General features: G+C 41.9%; 1 protein-coding gene and 1 pseudogene across 1 annotated transcript in view; one reads left to right on the top strand and one right to left on the bottom strand.

The window, feature by feature from the left end:
- The window catches only part of LOC149251355 (UDP-galactose/UDP-glucose transporter 5B-like), a 245,376-nt gene that overhangs the window by 72,799 nt on the left and 146,784 nt on the right, over positions 1–25,793 (top strand). The window contains exon 6 of the mRNA XM_089459369.1: positions 23,411–23,490. Within this exon, the coding sequence (XP_089315495.1) occupies positions 23,411–23,490 (80 nt within the window). The remainder of the gene's footprint in view (positions 1–23,410; positions 23,491–25,793) is intronic.
- Positions 1,900–20,598, bottom strand: LOC149251357 (protein neprosin-like; annotated as a pseudogene).

Here is a 25,793-nt window from a genome sequence, read left to right as displayed (position 1 = left end):
CATATTATTGAATTGCACACACTCTATTTGTTATATTTTACATGGCAATCTTTTGTTAATTGAATGGTAATTTTATAGAGAAATTTTGTTTAAGTTAAGATTTCTGCAAAATTAGCCAAATATCCCATTTGGGATAATACAGTGGTATTAGAGCTGGTCTTCTTACCAGCCAGAGGGTTTTACTGAAGATAAACTTTAGAGGAAGATCGAGGGTTTATTATTTTTGCAGGCATCTGGGAAGTTGCATGTCGAATGTTTGACGAAATATTCGACAAATTGTTGTTCCATGAGCAAATTTTCTGGTGATTATTAATTAATCGACAAATTTGAGTCCAATATTTGAGAAGTCAAAAAGCCATCGATCAAAAGGGTTGAGTGCATAGTTGAATTATTATATTAAAGGGGCCATGGATTTGAATAAAGGATGGGGTATTATTTGTCCCTGCCATTTGGCAATGGTATGGGACTATAGTAATCGATAAAGCGATGCTAAACATTTGTTCAGCGGCTTGTTCGTCTTCCCCATCATGTATAAACTTCGTTTAAGCAAAGTTTTTAGGTGCAAATGATTTCGCCATCTTATTTGGCCTCTTCTCGAGGCTGACCATATATTATGTGTGTTTTTTGGTTGTATGTTCATAGTGTAGACAAATGTTAACATTAATCTACAGTTTTAAATGCTAAGTTAACAATGCTTATACTTGTTATTCCCACTGCCATTGCATCCCACTGCCACCTGTACACCCTTCCCACTGCCACTGCATCCCACTGCCACCTGCACACCCATGCAAATTTTGTGTGTTCGGTGGCCATCACCGCCATGGAAAACTCCGGTGGCCTTCACTTTTCAAACTCCCATATCTGTGTTAGCTTTTCCTTTTGTTGCAGGGGCATTGGTTTGCCAGAAGAAGGTGCTACCTTCGGGAAGCTAATCTGAAGCAGGCCCCATTCAATTACACTTGTTCTTGTCATAGCCTAGCCTACCTAACAGAACGCATGAGGGACAAACCTGGAATACTAAGCAGCCAGCGGGGAGGATGGCACTACTGGCAAATACCATCTGTTGAAAATGCCGCAGGCGCGAAGCGTGGTAGGCCTGTGCCGAGAGCATAGGAAAATCCTTTGTTTGCGGGAGGAGCGGAGCCCAGATAGTGAAAGAGCTAGAGGAGGCCGGGTAATCTACCAACCATGGTAGTATGGCCTTGCTGCTTTAGGTACCGTAGCCTCCGCTGCTGGTGGTGCTTCTGAAGCCACTGCTCGAAATTCAAGCCACAGAAAAGATTATCCAGATATTGTTAAAATGCTATGAATTTCTCTATTTCTGTATCCTAGTCTTGAATTTGAATTTTTGCATCACAAGATTTAAAGCTACAGGTGAGATATATACAATCCACACCTCTGCATTTCACAAATACTAGTAAATATCTTCGACATAAGTAGTACACATTTGAGGGTCTGTGTGGTCTTTGTCTATGTCTGTTCGCTTCGAACAGCTTTGTGAATTGGAGCTTTCCCCCTGTTTTTCCTTTGAAGGTACACATGATGAACGACCAAGTTAAAGATTGACAACAAAAAAAACAGATTTATCATATAGGTATTGCTACAAGGAGTTTTGTGTTTATTTTTCGAATCTCATACTCTACCTTTTAATAATGGTTGCTCTGCTAATTTTGCAGCAGGAGGCTTTTGACATTCTGAATGATTCGAACTATGATCAGCAAGAGGATTCGATTCCGGATGAATTTCATCTTTAACTGTTTTGGTTGAAGTTCTTGCCTCTTTCTTCTTGCTACGCTCCCTCCCTTTAATGCTAGGATTGCTGAATGATATTATACAGATGTGGTTCCTCTCTGTTGGGAAGGAGAAACTAAAGTTGGTGTTGAGTGGCCATCATAATTTCTAGGGACAATGTGAGTTACTACCAGGTCCACCAAAATAAAAATGATTATTCCAATCAATATTGTAGCGATTCTGTATATTGTAACAGTTAGTATGCTCAGCTAAAGCATGGAATTAACACATCTCAAGCTATTATCGCTGTCCACAATTTCCAATTCCGGAAATAGCTTGCTTTGCCAAATACTACTTCTGCAAAATGACCACTTCCCATTTGAGTTGAATTGTGTTCTCCTCCTTCCTCTGTGTTCACAATCTCTCCTCCCCATTCAATCATGCTTGCATGATCTGCAAGATGGGTGAAGAGTTCAGAAGGCCAGTACCCCACCAATGTGTTGTCTGCAAACTCCATCCACCAGTTGCCCTCTTTAGGATCCTGCCACAAACTCCATGTTACTAAGAAGAAGCAAAAAGATCAGCAAAATATATAACACAAAAGTTATAGGATACTAGATCTCTGAAACAGATATGTTAAAATCTTTAATCTAATTTGATCATTGATACCATTTTACAAGTGATCAATCCATACAATTTTCAAATTATAATTGGGTTTTGGACAGTTTGATGGTGCACAGGAAAATACTGCTCACCTCCAGATAAGAATGGTGATATCATAATGTGTGCCAGCGAACTCAGAAACCGGGAATAGGGAAGCTCCTATTGCAATCCTGTTATTGTTTTTGCACAAAACCAGAGCATAGAAGATTGTAGCACCCAGTATCCTGATAGGAATCACTCTGGAAGATACATTATGTGTCATAAAAAACAGTCCTCCAACTTTGGATTATTGAAAATAGCAGAGAAGAAAAAAGAAATGAACATATGCCCATAATCTGAGCAGAACTAATACGGACCATCCAATAGCTAAAAAGCCGAGGCCTTGTGTCTCCATAAAGCTCAGGGCTGACCTGACTAGGAAAATAATGGTATGAGACCTCTCGTAAATACCATAAATCAGAATGGAATGAAAACCTACTTGCCAGCCTGCTTCAATGCTGTTGAGATCCGAACCATCGAATGATCCTGAAAGAACCCAAAGCTAGGACAGACTGAACTCGTTGAGCGTCTCAATTCGTGGTGCCCATACATTGATAGTTGCCTTTGCACCGTAGTAATCTTCTCCCTGGACATAGCCTATTGTATGCTGCCACTGAATACATGAGAAGGAACACTCAGAGTAAAAAGAGTTTGCAGTGAAAGTCTTTCAAATATTATAAGGGTTTGAAGGCAAGAAATGCAGTTGGTGAAATTCCAGGCACAATTCGCAGTTTGTTCGGGAAGGGGCAGTGACTGAATCTGCAGAGAGATCTTTAGTTGTATAATTAGAGAACAGGGATTTCCCAGTGTTGCAACTCTTACCTCCAGGAAACATGAAACTAGCAAGACTTATAAGTGACCCATGTAATCCATGCAAGTATGTTGTCATGTTGCAATCTGAGCAATAATTGAATTAATAGCAATAATTAAAAATTAATTCAAGACTTTTATAAATCGTTTAATTAGAATGACACTTTTAAACTATGCTTTTCGCCAAGTGTATAGTTGACATATTCAACGTATTAGCCCTTAATTTTGGTTTATAAAGCATGCTTTCTTGGCAAAATGGTCTGTTACATTTCATGGCCAGGTTCTGCCATATGTCTCAGTTAAATGGGCATTTTCATCTAACTATTACTGCACTCTATAGTCTATACTGCTATATTCAACCTAATAAATGTTAATTAACCCACGTTGATTGTGAATCGACAAGCGAGTTCACTGTTTCACTTGATTCAAATTCGTTCACCTTTGCCATCGTATTCTTGTTGTTTGACTTGTGGAGGAGGAAAACCTAGAGTAGGCTTCCTAAATGACATTTACCCTGACACGCGAGTGAGGAACTCGCTGATGTGGAGCTCTTGATTCTTGATTCTATCCTCGTTAATAGCTCTTGATTCCAGGTTCATTTACTGAGTATAATAGTACTTAATCAAGGTAATATTAATGCAGAGCTCTGTCATATTACCCACGAGAGCAGAAAGAGTCGACTTGTACTTTTCTAGGTTAATATATTCATGTTATTATGACTAAGCTTACCCGCTTAGCAAGCTTAGAAATAATATTGTCTGCCGGGGTTAACCTGATTTCTAGTAGTCAGGTGTAATTACTATATAATCCTTATAACTTACCTTATACTACTACGCTTACATCTAGTATTAATTCAGTGATTAGTGACTGTGCATTTACTACTTGTTTGTACACCTGGATATTATTAATTACGGGTGTTCAAGGCATAACATGGTAAACCATTACAAAGATATTAGACGTTAGCCTAACATAGAGTCAAAGTCCATGTTAGCCTAACATAGCCTAACAGAGTAGTACATGTTAAGCTTGCTAAGAGTAATAATCTAGTTTGTTTCTACTCTGGACTAGGCCTTGTAATTCCACATTAATTACTATGTAACCTTTCCATACACCTGGATTCCATAATATCGTCCTGCTTAATTTGACGTATCTGTTTCAGCATGCTGAGTAAGCATTACTAGTAATTCATTGTCATTTATGTTCCACATTAACTGAATCAGTAATAGGTGACTAAGCTCGTACAATGATTGACAGGTCTTGCATGCCTACCATTTCCGTTTCCTAGCCTCTCTTGTTAAATCATTTGGGCGGCCATACATCATGTAAAATTTTATGGGCCAATATTTATTATTAAAAAGGGGATGGTCAAATTTGAAAGCGCTTAGAGCGTGGCCGAATTTGCAAGCCCGTATGTTTTGAACGACGCCAAGGGCCGCGAAATTAAATCATTAAGGTGGGCCGTGGAATATTATTAAAAAGCGTTGACTCATATATTCTGGGAGGCTGATTGGTCAAATCGAATTGAGGGATGTGATTGTTATTTTGAGTGGATCATTCACTTGACGGTGGGTAAAATTTGCAATCAAATCACCCATCTTTGCCTGATCAAGACCGCGAGCATCCATTCATGGTTTGAGGGTTTTACATGCTCAACTCAGATTGACTGGGAGCGACGTATTTATAAATTTATGAGCACGACTATTATTGTTGACTGGGCGTATGTCTTCATTATCAGAGCAGAGAAAATTAGTGACATGTGTGATTGGTTGGAAGGCTACAATGATAAGCTGATCTAGTGCACAGTTGCTGTTGTGCATGGACGAATCCTGTTAACAGAGGAATGAAAGTCAAACCACCTGGGAATTGATTGCGGAGATCGTGCTCGTTGAATTGTCAAGGACACAAAGTAGTTGGGCCAAGGAATATATGTATGCGTATCAAAGTATGCCATGTGGACGAGTAGTTTGGAGCCCATTGCATGCCATGGACGCAAACTGACTTGACTGGTACACACCATACCTGTGCACACCGCTTCAATTAGATTGTACGCAGAATGAGTTGATCGTTGCTTGCAGAAAGATTCAACCTTCGTCATAGAAGTCGAGTTCTCCATGCAATTGGAGTCAATCTTACCTGTGTAGTGATCAAGCCGCCATCAGAGGATCGAAATTATGGCTAGCCAGTGCATGTTTAAGACGGTGCTCAATTGATGAAGTGCGATGGCATTCTCATTTGTATCACAAAACGATGTGATGTGCATTGGTGCGCATAAAGGGACAAAGAAGTCACTGTTTCGAATGGGCAGAGTTTATTAGGTGAAGGAGTGCGTAGTGCCATATTTGTGCACAAGGAATGTGTAAGTGCTGTGCGATCAAAGGTGCAAGGCCAAGTATAGTCTCTGTGGTGCAAGCAGAGTCTACACATCAGTTGGAGTTCTGGGTAGACGTTATTCTTATGGTTCTGCTGGATGTGCCTGGAGTATATTTGTATAACACAGTTGGGCGACATCCTAATTACTAGAGTATTTGTCCTCATTCTGAAGACACAATTCGAGTTGCTAAAGGAAATTAGGTTCCTCTGTCTACTCAAATGATATATTCCCTTTAGATTGATTTGATGTTTATTTCAACATTAATGTAAGTCCATGATATCTTGTCATTTCTGAATTCTGTACATCAGATAGGGAATAGCAAATATGTGGTCTGTATCCCTTTTGTCACTTTGTGTCATAGAGCCGCTAGCATTGTGTAATGGTTGTCATATAGGGCTAAATTTTGTTAGCAGAGTTGGTTATTTGTATGCTGCCATAGCTAGCATACAGAGTCCCTTATGTTGAATTTTGAATGATATATGTGTGATGTTGGGCCTCGAGGCATCTCCGAACTGTTTAAGAGGGATAAAGGTTGAAGGATTGCCACTGTGCTATGGTTTGTCGGTATCAAGATAGTGGTCATATCAATGTGATGTTGTCAGTCAAAGTCTTGTACGAGTCAGAGTCAAGAGCTGCCAAGATTATTCATCATCATTGTATGGTTATGTTGTAAGTTGGGAGAATGTCAGTCAAAACAACTTGATATACTTATCATCATTGAACTAAACCATGGAGAGGCTCACAACACTCATGAATGAATTAAGAAGATTGAACAACACAGGAATTAGTTCCTTGAACCACCATACATCTTTGGACCAGAAACCCAAGCAAGACAATATACCTTTATCAAGAGGGGTCCATGCCATTCTTAAAAAAGAATAGCTGAGGGATCTATAGAAAGAGCTGGAGTTTGGACACAAAATCCTTGCACTTAGGACAAATTTAAAACATGAGGATCACTTGGAAAGTCCTTTTCAAACTAGATGAATTCGATGAACTCCTTTCCGAAGTGAACCAGTTAGAAGGGATGAAACTAATTTGGGCCCTAAAACCTACTATGCATGCTCTCATACAACACAAGTTCTTGGAGGCACCTTGTGAAGGGGTTAGAATTTTAGTTGCATCTTGTTTCAGTAACATCATGAGACTTACCACACTTATACCTCCCTACAACGATGATGTTATGAGTAGAGTTTTTAGACTGATACTAGAGACTTTTTAAGACTTGGACAACAATGCCGGTTTTACATTTGGGAAGAAGCTTGAGAATCCAGAAATCATGGCCATGGTTAGAACATATGAAATCATGTTTGATCTAGAGTGTGATGACTTGATCCGTCAGATGTTCCAATGCTTCTTCAAGATTAAGAAACATCAGCCTAGCAAGGTCAAAACAAACATGTTGTCCATTTTGTCTTCAATTATGGGAGACCGTGATGCCATTTGCAGAGAGTTGCAATTTGATTTGTTGGCCATTGGGAGGAGGAAAGAACAAGCCTCATCTGCTTCTTATGAACTAGCTGAAAGGTTGGTTAAGCAGAACTTTGGTCTATTCAGGAGACGATTGACCCAGGAGGAGTTACGAAGGATTGGTGGTGACCAACCATGCAACAAGAATGAGCTGAGGAGGAAGGGTTTTTGCTTCATTTGCAAAGAACCTTGGGGACCTGACCACTCATGCTTGAGTGATGCAGAGGAGACGACAGAGGTAGAGCGGGGGGAGATTCCTTATGACTCTCAGGATGAGGATTTTTCCTTAGACGAGTCCATGGGTTCATATGAGGATGCCTCTGAGGAGCATGAGCAGTCATGGGGAGTTGTTGGCAACAACTCAGAGATGCAACCATGTTTGGTAGAGGAGATTGATGAGCAATAACTTGTTTCCCTTCAGCATGAGCAACACATAGTGGAGCTCAGTGCACATGATGGGTCGTCTTTGGAGAGTCAGTTAGGGGCTCATGTTGTGCCCATGATGGAGGAGGATGAGAATACATTCTTGGGGCCAGCCACTGATGAGGAGGGGACAAATGTACAAACAACTAGCAAGGTGGTAGTATGTGCAGACACTTGTCGTCAAGAGGCGCAGGAGCTTGACAGGGTAGTTTTGTAGGAGGTTGGTAGACGAGAGGAGCTGTTGGAGATGGTGGTACATCCATCTTTGGGCCTATTCGTTGAAGAGGTGCAGATAGGTGTAGTGGTAGCCAATAGAGCTGCAGTATTTCCAGGCCACCACCCTATCTAGAACTACATAGATAGGGCTTCCAACACATCTTTCCCACTTTTTCCTATTATAGAGAGGGGCAGGTTTCCTTAGACAAATCTTGTTGATTAACCAGGCAGAGCATTATGAGTTGAGCAGGGACCAATATCAGCCTAGTAGACTTGTTCCTTACACTGGTGTCCATGCATTAGATTGGTGAGAGATCATGACTTGGTATCTTATTAATGGTGCGATATTCTTAGTCAAGGGCATAGTAGAGCGAGGACCCTTAGAAATGTCAGATACTAGATGCTCTAGTTGGCAGTGGGATACATGTCGACAACTCTTCAGCATTCCATCCCAACATCAAGAGAGTGGGATTGGCAGTGGATTGAGTCAGGAGGGGTTAGGTTGGAGAGAGGTGATGAGTTGGTACTCGGTTGAGGGAGTAACAACTATAGTTGGAGACAGATCACAACTAGAGCCATGGGATATGGGTGTTGATGATTGACCATGGTGGCATTGGGGTCCAGGAGGATCTGTTGATGACAAGATGAGTCAGAGTTTAGTCTCGGATTCAGGCATTAAACGATCCATTATTGGTTGGGCGGCACGGAGTTATTGTATCACCCAGTGGTTTGCATGGGATCCAGGTATTGATTTTCAGTTGCACTGGACCGCCCCATTGATCGACAGATATGGATTGCTTGAGGGCAAGCAATCTTGGGGCAGGAAGATTTGTCATGTTCCTTTTTCTGGTTTCCCTTACAACGTGGTCGGGATGGACTTCTAAGGTTGGAGGCAGCTAGGTCACAGGAGCTGGTTTACTCTATCAGTGGGCTAAGGGGCTTTTGAGGAGTTTTTATGAGGTCCAATGGAATTTGCTTGGTATATTCCATCATTTGCATAGTTTGAGTTTCGTTCTGTTGCATTCTGTCAACTTTCAAAAAACAGAGTTATTAATGGGCTCGACTCAATTAATTATGCTTAAGGTGACATTCTGGGAGGAATACTTGACAAAACACCTTAGTGTAATAGCTCGTTGGAATCAGAACGAGAAGATCTACAGGATGGGATGGTTAGAAGTGAGTTTCAATGCCCTAAGGAGGCATGGTGGTCAATTTACCATTTTCCCACATTGAAAAGATATTTTAATTGAAATAAAAAAAGGGAAATGTGCTCAATGATTAAAATAATAATAAAATAGGAGGTTCTAGAGGGGTCCATCAGACTTATAAAAGAAGAGGATGCCATTAGAGGACATCTTGGATTTGATCTTTCTTCTTATATGGGAGGTTGAGAATCCGGTTCTCTACTTCATTGGTAGCCCCATGAGGGAAACCCTCGGGTGATTTAGTGAGATTGGGCGAGTACTTATCTCCCCTTGGTGAATTCACGGTGAATTCATCTAGAATTCATAGGAGAGATCAACAGTGACATTTCAGTTCAGTTTTGGAGGGTCAGCACAACATTGGAGCAGATTCTTGAGGCCTGTTTTCCATCTCAGCTACTTTTATTGTATCAACATGTAAACCTCAGTTTCTATTATAATAGAAGCTAAGATTATTTTTGCTTAACGTATTATTGATCTGCACACACTCTATTTGTTATATTTTACATGACAATCTTTTGTTAATTGAATGGTAATTTTATGGAGAAATTTTGGTTAGGTGAAGATTTCTACAAAATTAGCCAAATATCTTGTTTGGGATATTATAATTTCATTTGCTAAACATTTTTGTCCAAGGGCTTGTGCTTAATTTTTGATCTTTAACCCTAATAAGGAAAAATAACCCTATAGACTCATGTTTTAAAGTTTATTCTAACATCTTGTGGGCTGATTTAAGGTGTTCATCAAATCTGGAAATTAAATTGCAGCAATAAAAGTCAAATTTGGTGAAACCCTATGGCTGGTTTTTGGTGCTAAACAGTGTATTCCTACTCATATCTACCTGTAGAAATTATGTTGTAGATTTGCAACTGCTCATGAAGTTTTGATCAAAATCACAAGACACAAACCTACTCTACTTTTTTGCGGAGATTAATTCACAATCTAGAACAAAAATTTCAGACATGCAATAAGAAATAAAACACATGCAACATGTATTTTTATCTGTGGAAAGCAATTTGCTAAAAACCCCAATGTCTCTTGCATTAATCAAATGAATATAGATGTATTACAATTGCTTTGCTCAACTGAGCTCACCTTGCAAGTGCACAACCTATCTCTCTGCTTACTAAAGGCCTTTGACCTAGACTTAGTCAATTTCTACCTTGGCTTGAGCTCCTATTTCCTTGCATTATTCCTTGAGGAATTAGGCCCTTATTATTTTGGTAATTCCTCAAATTGAATTGTGCAGTTCCTTAGGCTGATCATCTGATTGCATGCAACACTTGTACACTCAAAACTAGTCTACAACTGATGTTACACTGTCGTGAAATCTCTACCTAGCTTGGGGAACTCGAATTCTCTGCATGCACTAGCTATTTTGCGCTGATTGATCAATTAACTGGATGATCACTGAGTTTGATTGAAGTCCCATTGCACAACTTGACCCTCCACTAGTTCCTCCAACAGTTGGAACTAGTTTCACTGAAAACAACCTTAGATAATTGGTCTTGATTGCTACAAATTAGCAATCGCACGTGCTTAACTGAACTCTAACTCCAACTCAAATTTACTGAGTAAACTGGGTGACACAAGCCATGTCACATAAGTTAACATCATCCAAGTTGTCTGCTGATGTGGAAATTTAAATTTTCTAAATTTAATCAAGGCAAAATCAAATTGAGAATTTCTTGCTGCATTTTTCAACACTCCCTCTCAGCAAGAAAGGGATTATCAACCATCCCTATCCTGCACCTATGGAACTCAAACTTCCCTCTTGACAAGGCCTTTGTCAAAATGTTAGCATCTTGTTCCTCTGTCAGAATGTACTACAACAACATTATCCGCCTCTACACACAGTCCCGTAAATGGTGATACCGGATATCTATATGCTTGGATCGATTGTGAAAAACAAGATTCTTAGAGAGCTTGATGCAACTATGATTATCACAGTAGATCACAGTTGGATCCATCATTTGACCAAACAATCCAACAAATATCTTCCTCAACCAGATCACCTCACATGCTGCTTGACTGACAACCATGTATTCTGCTTCTGCCGAAATGAGTGCCATAGATCTTTGCTTCTTGCTGTACCAAGAAATTGATGCGGACCCAACACTGAAAATTCCACCTAATGTACTCTTTCAGTCTAATCGACTGCCTGCCCAATCTGCAACTCCCTTTGTCCGTCTGTACCATAGTCCAAACTAAGTAGTGCCTTTGAGGTACCGTAGAACATGCCTAGCTGCCCTCCAAAATAATTCGGTCGGCCAAACCATGGCTTGGCTTAGCTGGTTGACTGCATAGCACATATTTGGTCGTGTGTTCACAAGATACATTAGTGAACCCACCAACTTCCGGTAGTAAACAGTAGCATCCACTTCCTCACCTGAATTGACATCCTCCTTCCTTTAGTTGGTTGCTAGAGGAGTCTCCATGGGTTTGCAACTCTCCATGCAGAACCTCTGTAGTATCTCATTTGCATACTTGCCTTGAGAGACAAACAATTCCCCATCTCCTTGACATACTTCCAAACCGAGGAAGTAGTGCATGAGACCCATGTCCTCCATTTCAAACTCTCTCGCAAGCTCCTCCTTGCAAGATCTGATCAACTGTTCATCACCAATTAAAATCAAGTTATCAACATATAAGACAATAATCTTACCTTCTACCGAAATATGATAGAGGTTTGCATCCGCTTCACTTTTGATGAAGCCCAAACTGGTGAGATAGCTATCGATCCTGGTGTACCAAGCACAGGGTGCTTCCTTGAGATCGTACAGTGCTCGCTTGAGTCTGCACACGAGACTCTCGATCAAAAGTCTCAAAGCCTTCTGTTTGCTCGATGTACACCTCCTGCTCAATAACTCCATTAAGGAATGTTGTTTTCATATCCATCTAGTGGATCTTCCACCCCATCTGTGCAACCAGAGCAAGAATTGATCTAATGGATAAGTACCTTGCTATAGGAGCAAAGGTCTCCTCATAGTCAATCCCCTCAACTTGAGAGTACCCCTTGGCCACGTACTTTTCTATGCTTCTGTCTGCTACCTACTTTACCTTGAAGATCCATTTCGGGCCCACAATTGATTTATCTATTGGTCTTGGGACCACTTCCCAAACACTGTTCTTTACAATGGATTCATACTCCTCCACCATTGCATCAACCCACACAGGTTGCTCTATTACTTTCTCGAAAGAGGAAGGCTCAGTCTCTACAAGCTCAGTCATTAGAGCCATGTAGCCAGTGTACTGATCTGGTGACCTTCTTTGCTTGCGTTGATTTGAAGGAGCACCCACTTTCTCCCTCGCATTCTACACAAGTCTCTCAGCTTCCCTGGTCCTTTTCCTGTCTTTTCTGGATGGTTCTGTTTGAGTGGTTGTCTCCACTCTCTACTCCTCAATTTGTGGCTGCTCCACAACTTCCGAAAGTTCCTCCTTTGGAGCTAAAAGCTCTTCTTCTGGTGGGATTTGAAGCTCTCTCTCAAGAGAGCACCGCATCGCTTTATCTTCATCAAATTTTACATCCCTTTCGCACAATTGTCATTTTGAGGGATGGCAAGTACACACGGTAGTTGTGGGGAGTTTCCATGTAGCCCACAAATACCCCCAATTCTGCTGTCGGCTCTAGCTTCTTCCTTGATTCTTTGGAGACATGGTAGAAGACAGAGGCTCCAAAATTCCTGAAGTGCGACACATTTGACTTCCTCCCCGAGAAAGCCTCTTCCGGTGTAATCAAGCCCATAATCCGATGAGGACTCCAGTTCTGCGAATAGACTATCGTGTTGCATGCTTCGGCCCACAAGTGCATAGGTAGGCCTTGGTCATGCAACATCGCCCTTGTTGCTCCCATAATGCTACAGTGCTTTCTTTGAACCACCCCATTTTGCTGTGGGTTGTGGAGTGCTGTCAACTCTTATCGAATGCCTTCTTTTGCACATAAAATTTTAAACTCATTCGACATGTACTCAACTCCATTATCGCTCCTGAGTTCCTTCACCTTCTTGTCGATTTCTTTCTCAACCAGTGCCTTGAATTCTACGAATTTGGAGAATGTCTCATCTTTCTTCCGCATGAAGAAGATCCAACTCTTTCGTGAGAAGTCATCAATAAAAATGACAAAATATTTGTGCCTGGCAGTGGAGGCTGTTGAGAATGGTCCACAAACATTAGAGTGGATCCTTTCCAGGACTGCATGTGCTTTGCTGTCCCGATCATGGAAAGTGGATTTTGTGTACTTCCCTAAAGTACATCCTGCTGCTCAAGTGCTCCTTGGGGAAGGCTTGTGGTTAAACACTGCACGATCTTCAAAGCGCCATGATGCAAATGGCCAAGCCTTCTATGCCAAATTTCACCGACATCGCTACTTTGCACCTTCTTTGCCTTTGTGCTCAATGCAGCACAATCCTCCACATCTAGCTTGTACAGTTTCTTCACACGAACCTCGATCTGCTTCACTTGTCCTGTGGCTATGTGTCTCAGGATTGCCTTTCCTTTGCTGAAGATCACATCATAACCACAGTCTTACAAAACTGCAACAAAGACGAGATTTTTCTTTAGGCTTAGAATGAACATGACATCCTTGAGCCTGGTGGGGGCCCAACTCCCTCTGAAAGGCGACTGTAACAATCTTGGCCGCGCTGTACCTTCCATCGTCCCCCATCTCAATTTGCATTTGGAAGTCTTTCTCCTCCAGGTCACTGAAAAAAATCTCTATTCCCCATCATGTGGAACGATGCACCTGAGTCCAAGTACCACACGGTCCCCATCACTGTGCTGGCCATGCATGCAATGAAGGTAAAGTCAAGCTCGAACTGTGAAGCCAAGGCTTCACTTATTGCTCCTCTTCAGGTCTTCTTGCTTGTCTTCTTGTGTGGACACTTCGTGGCATTGTGCCTGAATTCATGACAGTGGAAGCATTTAATGTTTGATAAATCTTTCTTCTCACCCCCTTGACTGGATTCTAGTTTGGATTGCGATTTCTTCTCTTTTCCCCTCTTTACCTTTCCAACCAATGCAAAGTTTTCTTCATCCTCGCCCTTGGACGAAGTCCCATCTCTGGTTTCCGCTTTATTTCCTCCTGTACCAAATTAGGCCACAAACGCTTCCAATTCGGTGGTTTCTCCTTCCCATTTACTGAATCTTGATAGCTGTGCCAACTCTTGGGAACGCCCAGAAGGGCTAGGCTTCCCAAGTCTTCTTTTGGGACATTAACACCGACCCCGCCAAGTTCATTACGACACTATGTAAACTTGCTCAGATACTGCAGAATCGTGTCATTCTTTTGCATCTTGATACTTAGAAATTTATCCTTGAGCGCCAGCTTCCCGTGGTCACTATTATTCTCAAACAATTTTGTTAGTGCTTTCCACATCGGGAAGAAAGTTTCTTTTCCGTGTAGATTTGAGACAATGTGATCCCATACTCCCTCCAATATGATTCTCCTTGCTTTGGCTACATCTTTCTTCCACTGAGCACAATTCTGGGCATCAAATTCCGGTGGTTGTGCAACATCTATCTTAATGTATTTTAGCGGTCCATTGTCATCCAAAACTGCCTCTATGCAATCCTTTCATGCAATAAAATTAGAGGTGCCTTCCAATGCATACTCTGGCCTTAGTCCATTGAAGACCATCTTCTCAGCTCTGAAGAAATCCTACAACACTGATCTTCAAATTCGAACCTCTTGAGAAACATATTTGAAGTTCTTGCTCTAATGTGAATCCTACTCTGATACCATGTAGAAATTATGCTGTAGATTTGGAACTGCTCAAGAAATTTTAATCAAAATCACAAGACACAAACCTACTTTACTTTTCTACGGACATTAATTCACAATATAGAACAAAAATTTCAAACATGCAATAAGAAATAACACACATGCAACAAGTATTTTTATTTGGGAAAGCAATCTGCTAAAAACCCCAATGCCTCTTGCATTAATCAAATGAATAGAGATGTATTACAATTGCTTTGCTCAACTGAGCTCACCTTGCAAGTGCAAAACCTATCTCTCTGCTCATTGAAGCCCTCTGACCCAGACTTAGTCAATTTCTGCCTTGGCTTGAGCTCCTATTTCCTTGCGTTGTTCCTTGAGGAATTAGGCCCCTATTATTTAGGAAAATTCTCAAATTGAATTGCACAATTCCTTAGGCTGATCATCTGATTGCATGCAACACTTGTATGTTCAAGACTAGTCTACAACTGATGTTACATTGCCTTGGAATCTCCACCTGGCCTGGGGAACTCGAATTCTTTACATGCACTAGCTATTTTGGGCTGATTGATCAGTTAACTGGATGGTCACTGAGTTTCACTGAAGTCCCATTGCACAACATGACCCTCCACTAGTTCCTCCACAGTTGGAACTAGTTTAACTGGAAACAACCTTAGATAACTAACCTTTATTGCTACAAATTAGCAATCACGCATGCTTAAGTGAACTCTAACTCCTCCAACTCGAATTTACTAAGTAAACTGGGTGACACAAGCCATGCCACACAAGTTAACATCATCCAAGTTGTTTGCTCATGTGGAAATTTGAATTTTCTCAATTTAATCAAGGCATAATCAAATTGAGAATTTCTTGCTACATTTTTCAACACTACTTTTTAATTTAATTTCTATATTGCTTCTACAAGTTTATTTAACATATCTAGTGGTGAATTGAATCTTTAAAGTGTTTCTAATTGTTGATCTTTTGCTTAGAGATTAGTGTGGTGAATTCCAAGCGCTGACTTGAAAGCGCTAGGGGGATGTGCGTTCTATTTAACAAGTCCTTGTTTAGTTAATGATTAAATCTCTTAAGAACTTGTCTCTAACAGTTGTTGGGTTGTTGTAGCATATTTGAAAATAGAAGTTCTACACTATTTTGCAAGTTCTTGTTTAGTTAGTGATTAAATCTCCTTAGAACTTGTCTCTAACACTTGTTGGGTTGTTGTAGCATATATGAAAATAGAAGTTCTACACTATTTTGCAAGTTCTTGTTTAGTTAATGATTAAATCTCCTTAGAACTTGTCTCTAACACTTGTTGGGTTGAGTTGGCCAAGGTAGAAATTTTGGTTCCTTTATGACTAACGTTTGGACGATTGCGACATATATTGACATAGTGGATAATGATAATAATTAGTGTTTAGCATTTGTTAGGTGGTTAAGTTAACTAACCATCTTAGGGTACTATAAAGAATGTAATGTATGTAAGATAGGTGGAGTGGTACATTTATTTGGTGTGCAAGGGTGGCCTACCTTAAACTAAACCTATAATAGAGCACTACAACATCATTAAAAAGATATGGCATTTACTCTTTTGTGTTTATTCTTGTGTGCATTTGCAATTATAACATTTTATTGGTATTAGAGGCTATGGCAGTACATGAATGCTTGGGGAAACCCAATTTTTGGGCATTTCTAGGATGCAAAGCAAGGGTGTAAGGTGAATAATCACACAAGCAATGAAAGGTAGAGGCATGAAAAAGGAAGGCAGCGATGAATTATTTAAGTGAAGGCATGGAAATAGAAAGCACTCACAAACAACAAAAACAATTACATCCATGTCAAAATTAAAAAATAAGCTTGAAGCTTTCTTTATTTATTCTCTTATGATAAAAACATTTTAATATAATAAAGGGTGTCTTAAGCATAAATGTTAGGGAAAGAAAAGAAATTGAAGATACAGATTTATGAGGAGTTTAGTTGTATTTTTTTTTGTTATCCCCTTTATAATGAGTGTTATAGAGAACATACTAGAAAATGATAAACTTATGAGAAAAGCTTTAGCATTGACTACTAATGCACATGAAATATGTTCTGTAATGTTCAAAACTAGGAAAAGTAGTGTTATGCAAAGCAAACAATAAAAACAACACCATAAAATTGAAACATCCAATGCACACCCATAAAAGGTCCAAGAATAACCAACTGAGTCATTTTATTATAATTGGGCTTGCCTCAATGGCAAGCGTGATCAAGCCTAGGTGGTAATATGTCAAGCCCCGATGGCACAAATAACTGCTGCAATGATGTCCTGCACTGCCCTTGTGAAACTGTTCTGTTTGCTGCAAAGATGCTGCGAGAAATGCCACCTTCGGTGCTCAGAAAATTACGAGAAATTAACCCTGGCCTCTCCACCAAATACCCACCCCACAAAGGAATTGGCCAAATGTTGACCTCAAAATTTTGGCCCAAATCCCCCTTAGCTCCTCTAGCTGCTGGCTGAGTTGGGACCGCTATTCGAACCCTTAGATCTCCCAAAAAATTCTATAAAATTAGGAGTGTGATCCTTGCCCAAAACCCAGAAAAACCCAGAAATGGTTTGACTTGGTTCCAACCTTCAAAAATTGACCCTTCATAGCTTGGCCCTCCTCCAATTTCGAATTCTGTTACTGTGATTGATCCTGTCAATCCCTGCTCTCCCAACTCCAACAATCCTCCTCAAATGGCCCACCAAATGATCTCCTACTTCTCCCGGCCAGCGCCAACTCTACAATTCCTTCCTCCATCTCCCATGTGAACCCAATGATGGCTCTCTACACAGGCCCCGGTGACGATAAATCGAACTGCTCCAATGAAGCAACTTCCTGCTCCAAAACTCTCCTGAAAGGTTGATCCTCCACTATAGCTCCAATGCCCAAACTCCCCTGATAGTTGCTGCTTGGATGAACCCACAAGCAGCAACTTCGTGTTCCCCTTCTGCGTCGTCCAGAAACACGTACTGGCTGAGACAAATGTTGAATGATATGACTGTGAAACTCCACTGGCTCTCCTCCAAGGTAGTACGAATTGCCTTCCTAGGGTGGCACTTGAAGTCCACCGAAGCAAGGGTTGAGATCTCTGCTCGGAGACACTCGTGTGCTAAACAACACAGTAACTCGGCTAAGTAGCTTGAGCAACTAAGGTTGAGTTCAATATGTCAAAAAGATACCAAATGAGGCTGAGCCTCCTCTATTTATAATTCGTGGGCCTCTTTTCCCATGTGGGCCCCCTCCAACTAGCAATTCGACTTTCCCTCCTTAGTCATTCGAACTTCCCTCTAAGGTGGTGCATATTTCCTCATGTGGGTGGCCCCCACGCTATGCCAACAAAACATTTCGACCCCTTTTTCCTTCCTAAGTCTTTTCCAAAAATCACATGGGTCCCATGGCCTCCAAAATTGTCAGAATTGTAGAATAAATAAACCTGTAACAATTTAATTTCGAAAGGGACATTACAGTCCTCCCCTCCCAAATGTTGCTTGTCCCCAAGCAACTTCAACACGGATGCTCACGTATGTGTTCACCCTCCCAGGTGGCATCCTCATTTGGAAAATTCCTCCAATGCACCACGAATCGCTTGTCCTCCAGCAATGCTTGAACAAGCGCCTCCTCAATTTGCTGATCACCCCTATCACCATTAATAATACCAGTGTCCCAAACATGCCACTGAGTCATCCTAGGTCCCTGCACTATCTTGACATGAAGGAATTCCTCAATATCAGGATCCTAATCCATCCTGTCCCACTTGAAGCTCCCCTCGCTCCACTAACTATCATGTCCGATATAAATACCAGAAGTCCTCCACGCCATCAGTGACTCACTAAGGCCTAAAGGAAGACCTGAGTGACCTCTGCCTATTGCAGCCGGTTGACCCCTAATGGTCGCTGAGTTGTCTAGCACTGTGATGTCTGGGTCCCTTGCTAGCCATAAAACGGTGCCACCATGTTGTCGCTGCACCACTCTGGCTCTGGCTGACTGCCCATCGTGCGTATACTGTATCCTCCTCTCCTGGAACTCGATGGTGGAATACTGATAGAGGTGAGACACATCCTGCCTCGACATCTCCATGATGCCAAATTCTACCCATCCAGATCTAACTCCGAACCGGTGCAGCCACAAAGAAAGCCTGCCTCGCCCTTTGATGAAGGTCACTGTGTACCCCCATGTGCCAATCCCAAAGTGAACTAGACCACTCTCTGCCATGACTGACCATCACGAGATAGACTGATCTATCAATCAACCGAATCCCTACATCCCCTAGTTGGACCTGCTGCAACATAGCTCTGACAATTATAGGAATCCATCCATGCCTCATCTCTAGTCCCTGCATGTGATCAATATATAGGCTCCATATATCGTGGGCTAATCTGATGCATGCTAATCTTCCCTGTGCCTGCCACTGTGTAGTACCGATGATCGCTGGAAGCCACGTGTGCCAAAGAGCTACCCCTTGAATGCAACCAAAAGATGGGTATCCGATACTCGTAATCGACTCAGGGTATGTGGATCCCTCCTGTCCTTGCCAACCATCTCCCCTGGGTCTGCCATCCGCCCTCTCGATAATGTGCCAATATAAGGTCTGGAGCCTGGACACATATTGGGAAACTACCTCAGTCGTACTCAATATCCTCTGCTCATGCTTGGTCCTGACATGCCCTGAGAAAAGAGTGACACATGTCTCCCTCATGACTAGCTCCCTAGACGTAGGCTTGGTGATGAACGATATGCCACCCCTGCAGATGATCACCTCATCCCCCAACCTGTGGTTGTCAACTGACGCACCAACCCAATGCCACTACTGAAAAGTCTCTCCCCTAGTGCGCTGAGTGTCACCCAAATATCTCAGGTGAGCTCCTCGTCCCCCGCTGCTCATGCCCAGAGTGCAGAAAGTCAACAACAAAATCGACTGCGCCCATGAGGGATGTAGAAGAGGGTCAAGCGTGTGAGTTCCTGTGGATACCATCAAGTATCACTCATCTATGTCCCTGTCGATCCTAGGTGAACTATGCTCAAAGGTATGCTCGATGTTTCCGTCCAAGGGTCTCCCTAGAGGCAACACTCCAAGATCTCGCTGTGCAGCTCTATACACCCTGCATACCACTGATCATCCCAGTACTCCTGAACATGCCACTGTACATCGTGACTTGCCCCTGTACACCGCTGGATACCCTCGACTACAACTATGCCATCCTATACCATCTTGTGTCCTGCTTGTGTCTCTATACCTGTCACTCCCTGCATGTACTCAATGCGATGTGAGGCACTCCCACTCCACAGCGCAGTCCAACATACTACGTCACACCCCCATGCGTCTCCATGCACATCTGCGGACCACTCCTCCACGCTAGACGCTCCTACCCATCCCTGAATGAGATGGCCTAAAGCTGTGTCCATATGCATCGGCCTGTATCCAACTTGTATCATCATCTCCATTGTCGCATCACCATGCTCTCCGATGAGGGGACCTCCCCTCCAAGTCCTCCCTAAGGAACCCAAGATGTGGATCTCCCCAGGTGTTAGCAGCGATGCCACCACTGCATTACTCCTTCGTGTCCCACACAAATGAGAAAAATCCCCAGCTCCATACAAGGCACTGTCTGGTGGCCTGCCAATGCCACCTCCTTCGACAAACTCCTGCCAGAGTATGCTGATCATCTAGTGATCTTGTGTACAAATGCCATACCAAGACAACCAAAAGAGTTTGTCCATAAACTGGTTGGCCACTGGCGCTGATGGAGACTCCCCTAGCGAATGTGCACATTCAACTGCTAGGTCAACTATACCATCGAGGTTGTAGTAAACCGGCATACTTGGGAAATGATAGGTAGTCCCACCGGGAACCCAATGCCAGTCTGAACTGCCAGTATCCCTAATGCCTGGAAGCTCTTGCTGAGCTACACCCAGGTCTACCACCATCTCCATAGCCCACTCCCTTGGGTACCAACTCAGAATCTCTCGTCATCCAACCCCAGGAGAGGGATCGAATGCACGAACTCCCGCACATAGAACAACCCCAGCATGTGGGTGCTGCACTCTGTGTAACTCGGGTCTTCTCATCTCGCTATACATGTCAATACATGAAATTTGGTTAGGGAGCTCTGTCTCTCTTTGTCCAATGGGCCAAGGTAACCTAACAGTGTTGCCATCCCTGTCTATGTATGCCCGAAGAGGGCAGCTCTCACGCTCCAACGTGCACTCTAGCTGCACCAGTAGGGAATCAAACCGCTTCCCAACGTGAGTCAATTTGGCCGTGGACTCGGCACAAACCGCTCTCGTGCCCTCTAGCTCCTCGTTCTGCTGCAGAATCGCCTCTTGCACTAATGCGACCTTTCGTTTTAATGCTAGAAGGTCAGATTAAAACTGATGGAACTGTCGTGGGTATCTATCACCTGTAAACTCTGTCACAACTCCAGATACCTTAGCAATTGTTGGCATCTCGTCCATGGGTGGCACCCCCTCAACAAATGGCTCTATGTGAGTAGCCTCTATCCTCTCCACCAAGGTGTCAATTGGGGCTATCAAAGAGGTCCCTAATAAAGTTGACTCTTGCGCTATACTGGGTATATCGATGTGCTCCTCACGATCTTGTGGGCTCTCAGCATCATGCTCAACCTCCTCCTCAGGCTCTTAATATCTAAAGCCAGGTCTCCACCAACAAAAGCGCCCCCTGGTCTTACCCTCTAACCGTCTCTATCCTGCCTGCTCCTTTTCAGGAGATCTGGTGCTTTGATCTGATCGAATTTCCCCACACGATGTAGATGGATACACCCCCAGGACCTGCTCACCTCTAACGTCTCTGTTGTAAGGGTGAGGATGGGTTTGGTCTGTCACCCTCCTCAACTGGGCCAACCTCTCATCGTCCCAATGAATTCTACCCCAGAATTTCTGCATACTGGATTTCCCTTGAGCCATGGGTTTGTCTCCGGTTTCATTCATCACTATGCACTCATACCCAAAGCTTCCATGATCTTCTGGCTAATTTCCCACAGTTGGGCCAAGATCATGCTCTGATACCACTGTAATGTTCCAAACTAGGAAAAATAGTGCTATGCAAAGCAAACAATAAAAACAACACCATAAAATTGAAACATTCAATGCACACCCATAAAAAGTCCAGGAATAACCAACAACTGAGCCATTTTATTATAATCTGGGAGAAAAGTACAATAATGTGGAAGTGGTGCACCTGGGCTTGCCTCAATGGCAAGCGTGATCAAGCCCAAGTGGTAATATGTCAAGCCCAGATGGCACAAATAACTGTTGCAATGATGCCCTACACTGCTCTTGTGAAATTGACAATTGTGTTGTTTGCTGCAAAGATGCTGCGAGAAACCCCACCTCCGGTGCTCAGAAAATTACGGGAAATTAACCCCGACCTCTCCACCAAATACTCAGAATAATCCACGAAGGAATTGGCCAAATGTTGACCTCAAAATTTTGGCCCAAATCCCCCTTAGCTCCTCTAGTTGCTGGGTGAGTTGGAACCCCTGTTTGACCCCTTAGATTTGCCCAGAAAATTCTATAAAATTAGGAGTGTGATCCTTGCCCAAAATCCAGGAAAACCCATAAAGGGTTTCCCTTGGTTCCAACCTTCAAAAATTGACCCTTCACAGCTTGGCCCTCCTCCAATTTCGAATTCGGTCGCTGTGACTGATCCTGTCAATCCCTGCTCTCCCAACTCCAACAATCCTCCTCAAATGGCCCACCAAATGATTTCCTACTTCTCCCGGCCAGCTCCAGCTCTACAATTCCTTCCTCCAACTCCCACGTGAGCCCAGTGATGGCTCTCTGCGCAGGCCCCAGTGACTGTAAATCGAACTGCTCCAATGAAGCAACCTCCTGCTACAAAACTCTCCCGAAATGTTGATCCTTCACTGTAGCTCCAATGCCCAAACGCCCCTGGCAGTTGCTGCCCAGATGAACCCACAAGCAACACATGTGTGTTCCCCTTCTGCGTCCTCTAGAAACACGTGCTAGCTGGGACAAATGCTGAATGATATGACTGTGGAACTCCACCGACTCTCCTCCAAGGTAGTACGAATTGCCTTCCTAGTGTGGCACTCGAAGTCCACTGAAGCAAGGGTTGAGATCTTTGCTCGGAGACACTCGTGTGCTAAACAGCACAATAACTCGACTAAGCAGCTTGAACAACTAAGGTTGAGCTCAATATGTCAAAAAGATATCAAATGAGGCTGAGTCTCCTCTATTTATAATTCGCGGGCCTCTTTTCCCATGTGGGCTCCCCCAAACTAGCAATTCGACTTTCCCTTCTTAATCATTCAAACTTCCCTCTAAGGTGGTGCTTATTTCCTCATGTGGGTGGCCCCCACGCTATGCCAACAAAACATTTTGGCCCCTTTTTCCTTCGTAAGTCTTTTCCAAAAATCACATGGGTCCCATGGCCTACAAAATTGTTAGAATTGTAGAATAAATAAACCTGTAACAATTTAGTTTCGGAAGGGACATTACATGTTTCGTATCTATTTTAAATATTTGTATGAAAACTTTGATGTCAAATGCCTTATATTTGAATTTAGTCCATTCTTGTCTAATTATTTGTTAGCTATGAAGAATGTTGTTTTTCATTATCCCTTTGCTATGGCTTGTTAATCTAAAATGTGTTATTGATTTCTCTTGGGTTTTAGCATAAGTTGATAGGGGGTTCTTTGGATTTGTGGATCTTCTAATGATTTGAGTCTTGATGAATGACCTATTTATTTTTGTTTGGATGTAGGCATCTGAAGACATTACACGCTATAACAAAGAAAAGGAAAGCACAATTTGGGGAATCTTCTTAATGATAGGTTATCTTGGGTAAAATTTTGATTCTTTTGGTCCATGATAATTATAGCATATATCGAAACACATTTCTTATTTTTATCTCTCTCTCTCTCTATATATATATATATTTATATGTTTTTTCTTTCTTCGATTATGTAATGTCCTTGTGCGTGTGCTTGGATGTTAATGATATAACGCTGATTTTTAAATGCAACTTTGTGGGAGTAATTACTAATAGCGATCACAAGTGAGGAAGAAACTGTGATCGACATTGACAACATATGAGTTAATATGTAGTATTTTAAAATGTATTATTTTGTCATCAACGTTTCACAATAGTGTAGGTTGCTAAACATTTCAAACCACTACCATGTTTTTGCATCTCAATCATTTGATTCTAGTTGGAGTGCTCCTCCATTGCTTTGCATTTAGGCTTCTAGGATATTTGTTTTAACTCTATTTTTATTTTTGTAAGGATAATATTTCCTCTTGCTTCTTAAAAACAATTGCTCAAGGCTTCTATGTTTTCTTTTCAAGGCTTTCTTTAACTCATGATGAACACCTCCCTATTGACACTAGGGTAGATGAGATGATATCGTTCCTGAATAGGATGCTAGTGTCCTACCTGTAATCTTGGTCAAGTTGTGTGGCCACGGTGGCCCCATAGACAAGAGCATGTACATAGGTGGAATTGAAACTCAATGGGGGGAATAACATTGTCACCACTTCACCAATTGGCCAAATCACCATTGACAAAAACAACTTCTAAATTTACTTTTATATGTTTAGGATTTCCTTTTGGTTCATAGTTACATCTTCTCAAAGCTTATGTATTTCGCCCAATTTACAAGAACTATAGCCAAGCTAGTTTAATTCCTTGTATCACTTGGCACAACCTTGGAGAAGACTTGATAATTTTGCAAAAAAGTAGATAAATCTTCTTAGAACTAAATGGCTTGGAAGGCATTTTTTTTTGGGAACATATTATCATTTATGTTATTCTAGAACCTCAGGCCGGGTTGGCATTTGGCTATATAAATTTGATTGTATATTTGATTAGGTTACACACAAAAATAAGTAAATTTGCTAATTTATTTCACATGGTCACGAGTTTAGATAAGATAAGATAAATGTTTGACAAATGACCATTGAAGTAGGTCAATGGGATTGTTAGGTACAATGATGTCTATGCAAAGCAAGAGCGCTAAAATGGCTCTTATATAAAGGAAGAAGTTAATCTAAAACCTACTAAGCCAACTTCAAATATAGAGTGATGATATAGAGAGAGATCTACAAGGTGAGTGTATGTAGATTCTATGACATGAGTGGAATGAGGCTATCTTGGCCCCTTGGAACCATCTCTCATAACATTTGAGGCTGAATTGAGAAAATTCAAAATAAATGTGTGCTTGAAAGAAGAATTGGAAGAGGAGATGGAATGATTGTTGTGCTATTGTCTGGGAAGAAGAATCTATCACTATGGTCTGGAAGATATCATCTTGCGATTAGTCTGTTTGCTAATATGAAGTCTAGTCTGGTGACATCGCTGGGGTCTCATAGAAGTAGAAGTAGTGTCCAATGTCCATATTGATCTTTGGTCATCTCTATCCATTTGTTGCTTGGTGCCACGAGTTGGGAACATGGTAAGAAAGGAAGTGATCCACTGGGTGAGAGTTGGCACAAGATGTGCTTGCGGTTGGAAGATAGAATAGTGGCGATGGAGGGCCTCTTGCATGTACAAGGCCAAACATATCTAGTAAGAAAGTGCCAAGCGTCTATAGTTCTAACTTCTATGAAAAGGCAGTGGAATTGTCGTCAGATCTCATAGTAAGTCAGGTAATGGAAGATGAAGTGCTCCATAGTCTTGAACTCTTAGAGATGGCATAAATGACATATCTTGTCTGATTGTTCAAACTAATGGTCAGTCTTAATATGCAATCTATGAGAGCCAACTCTAAACTGGTCGAGGGGGATCCGTAGAGTGTTAATCCAATGGCGAGGTGTGTAATGGGGCCAAATATTGAGTCCATCTTTCATAGCCATGAAGTGCTCAACATAGAAGGCCATCTTTGAAGTTTGGACACAACCCACCTTGAGGGTTTATCTACGTGATGTGTATAAATTTCTTGTAGATTTTCTCTCTGATGATTCTTATCATCTTTTGTTTTGTATGTAAGAGTTGGTCATATGCATCAAGGGGATATCTAAATGGAGGAGCCAATTTGTCATAATACCAATAGTTGCTAGGAGATTTGAGGCCTTGACATGTCAACATTGAGAGAAAGTGAGAGAACTAACTAATGCAATGAACTCTTATAAGTAGTAGACCAAGTATA

The sequence above is a fragment of the Pinus tabuliformis genome, chromosome 7, assembly GCF_031772625.1.
Source record: "Pinus tabuliformis cultivar Carrire ecotype Pingquan chromosome 7, CPIR1, whole genome shotgun sequence".
Lineage (NCBI taxonomy): Eukaryota > Viridiplantae > Streptophyta > Pinopsida > Pinales > Pinaceae > Pinus > Pinus tabuliformis.
The sequence above is the reverse complement of the archived record's forward strand: the minus strand, read 5'-3'. Positions and strand labels throughout refer to the sequence as shown.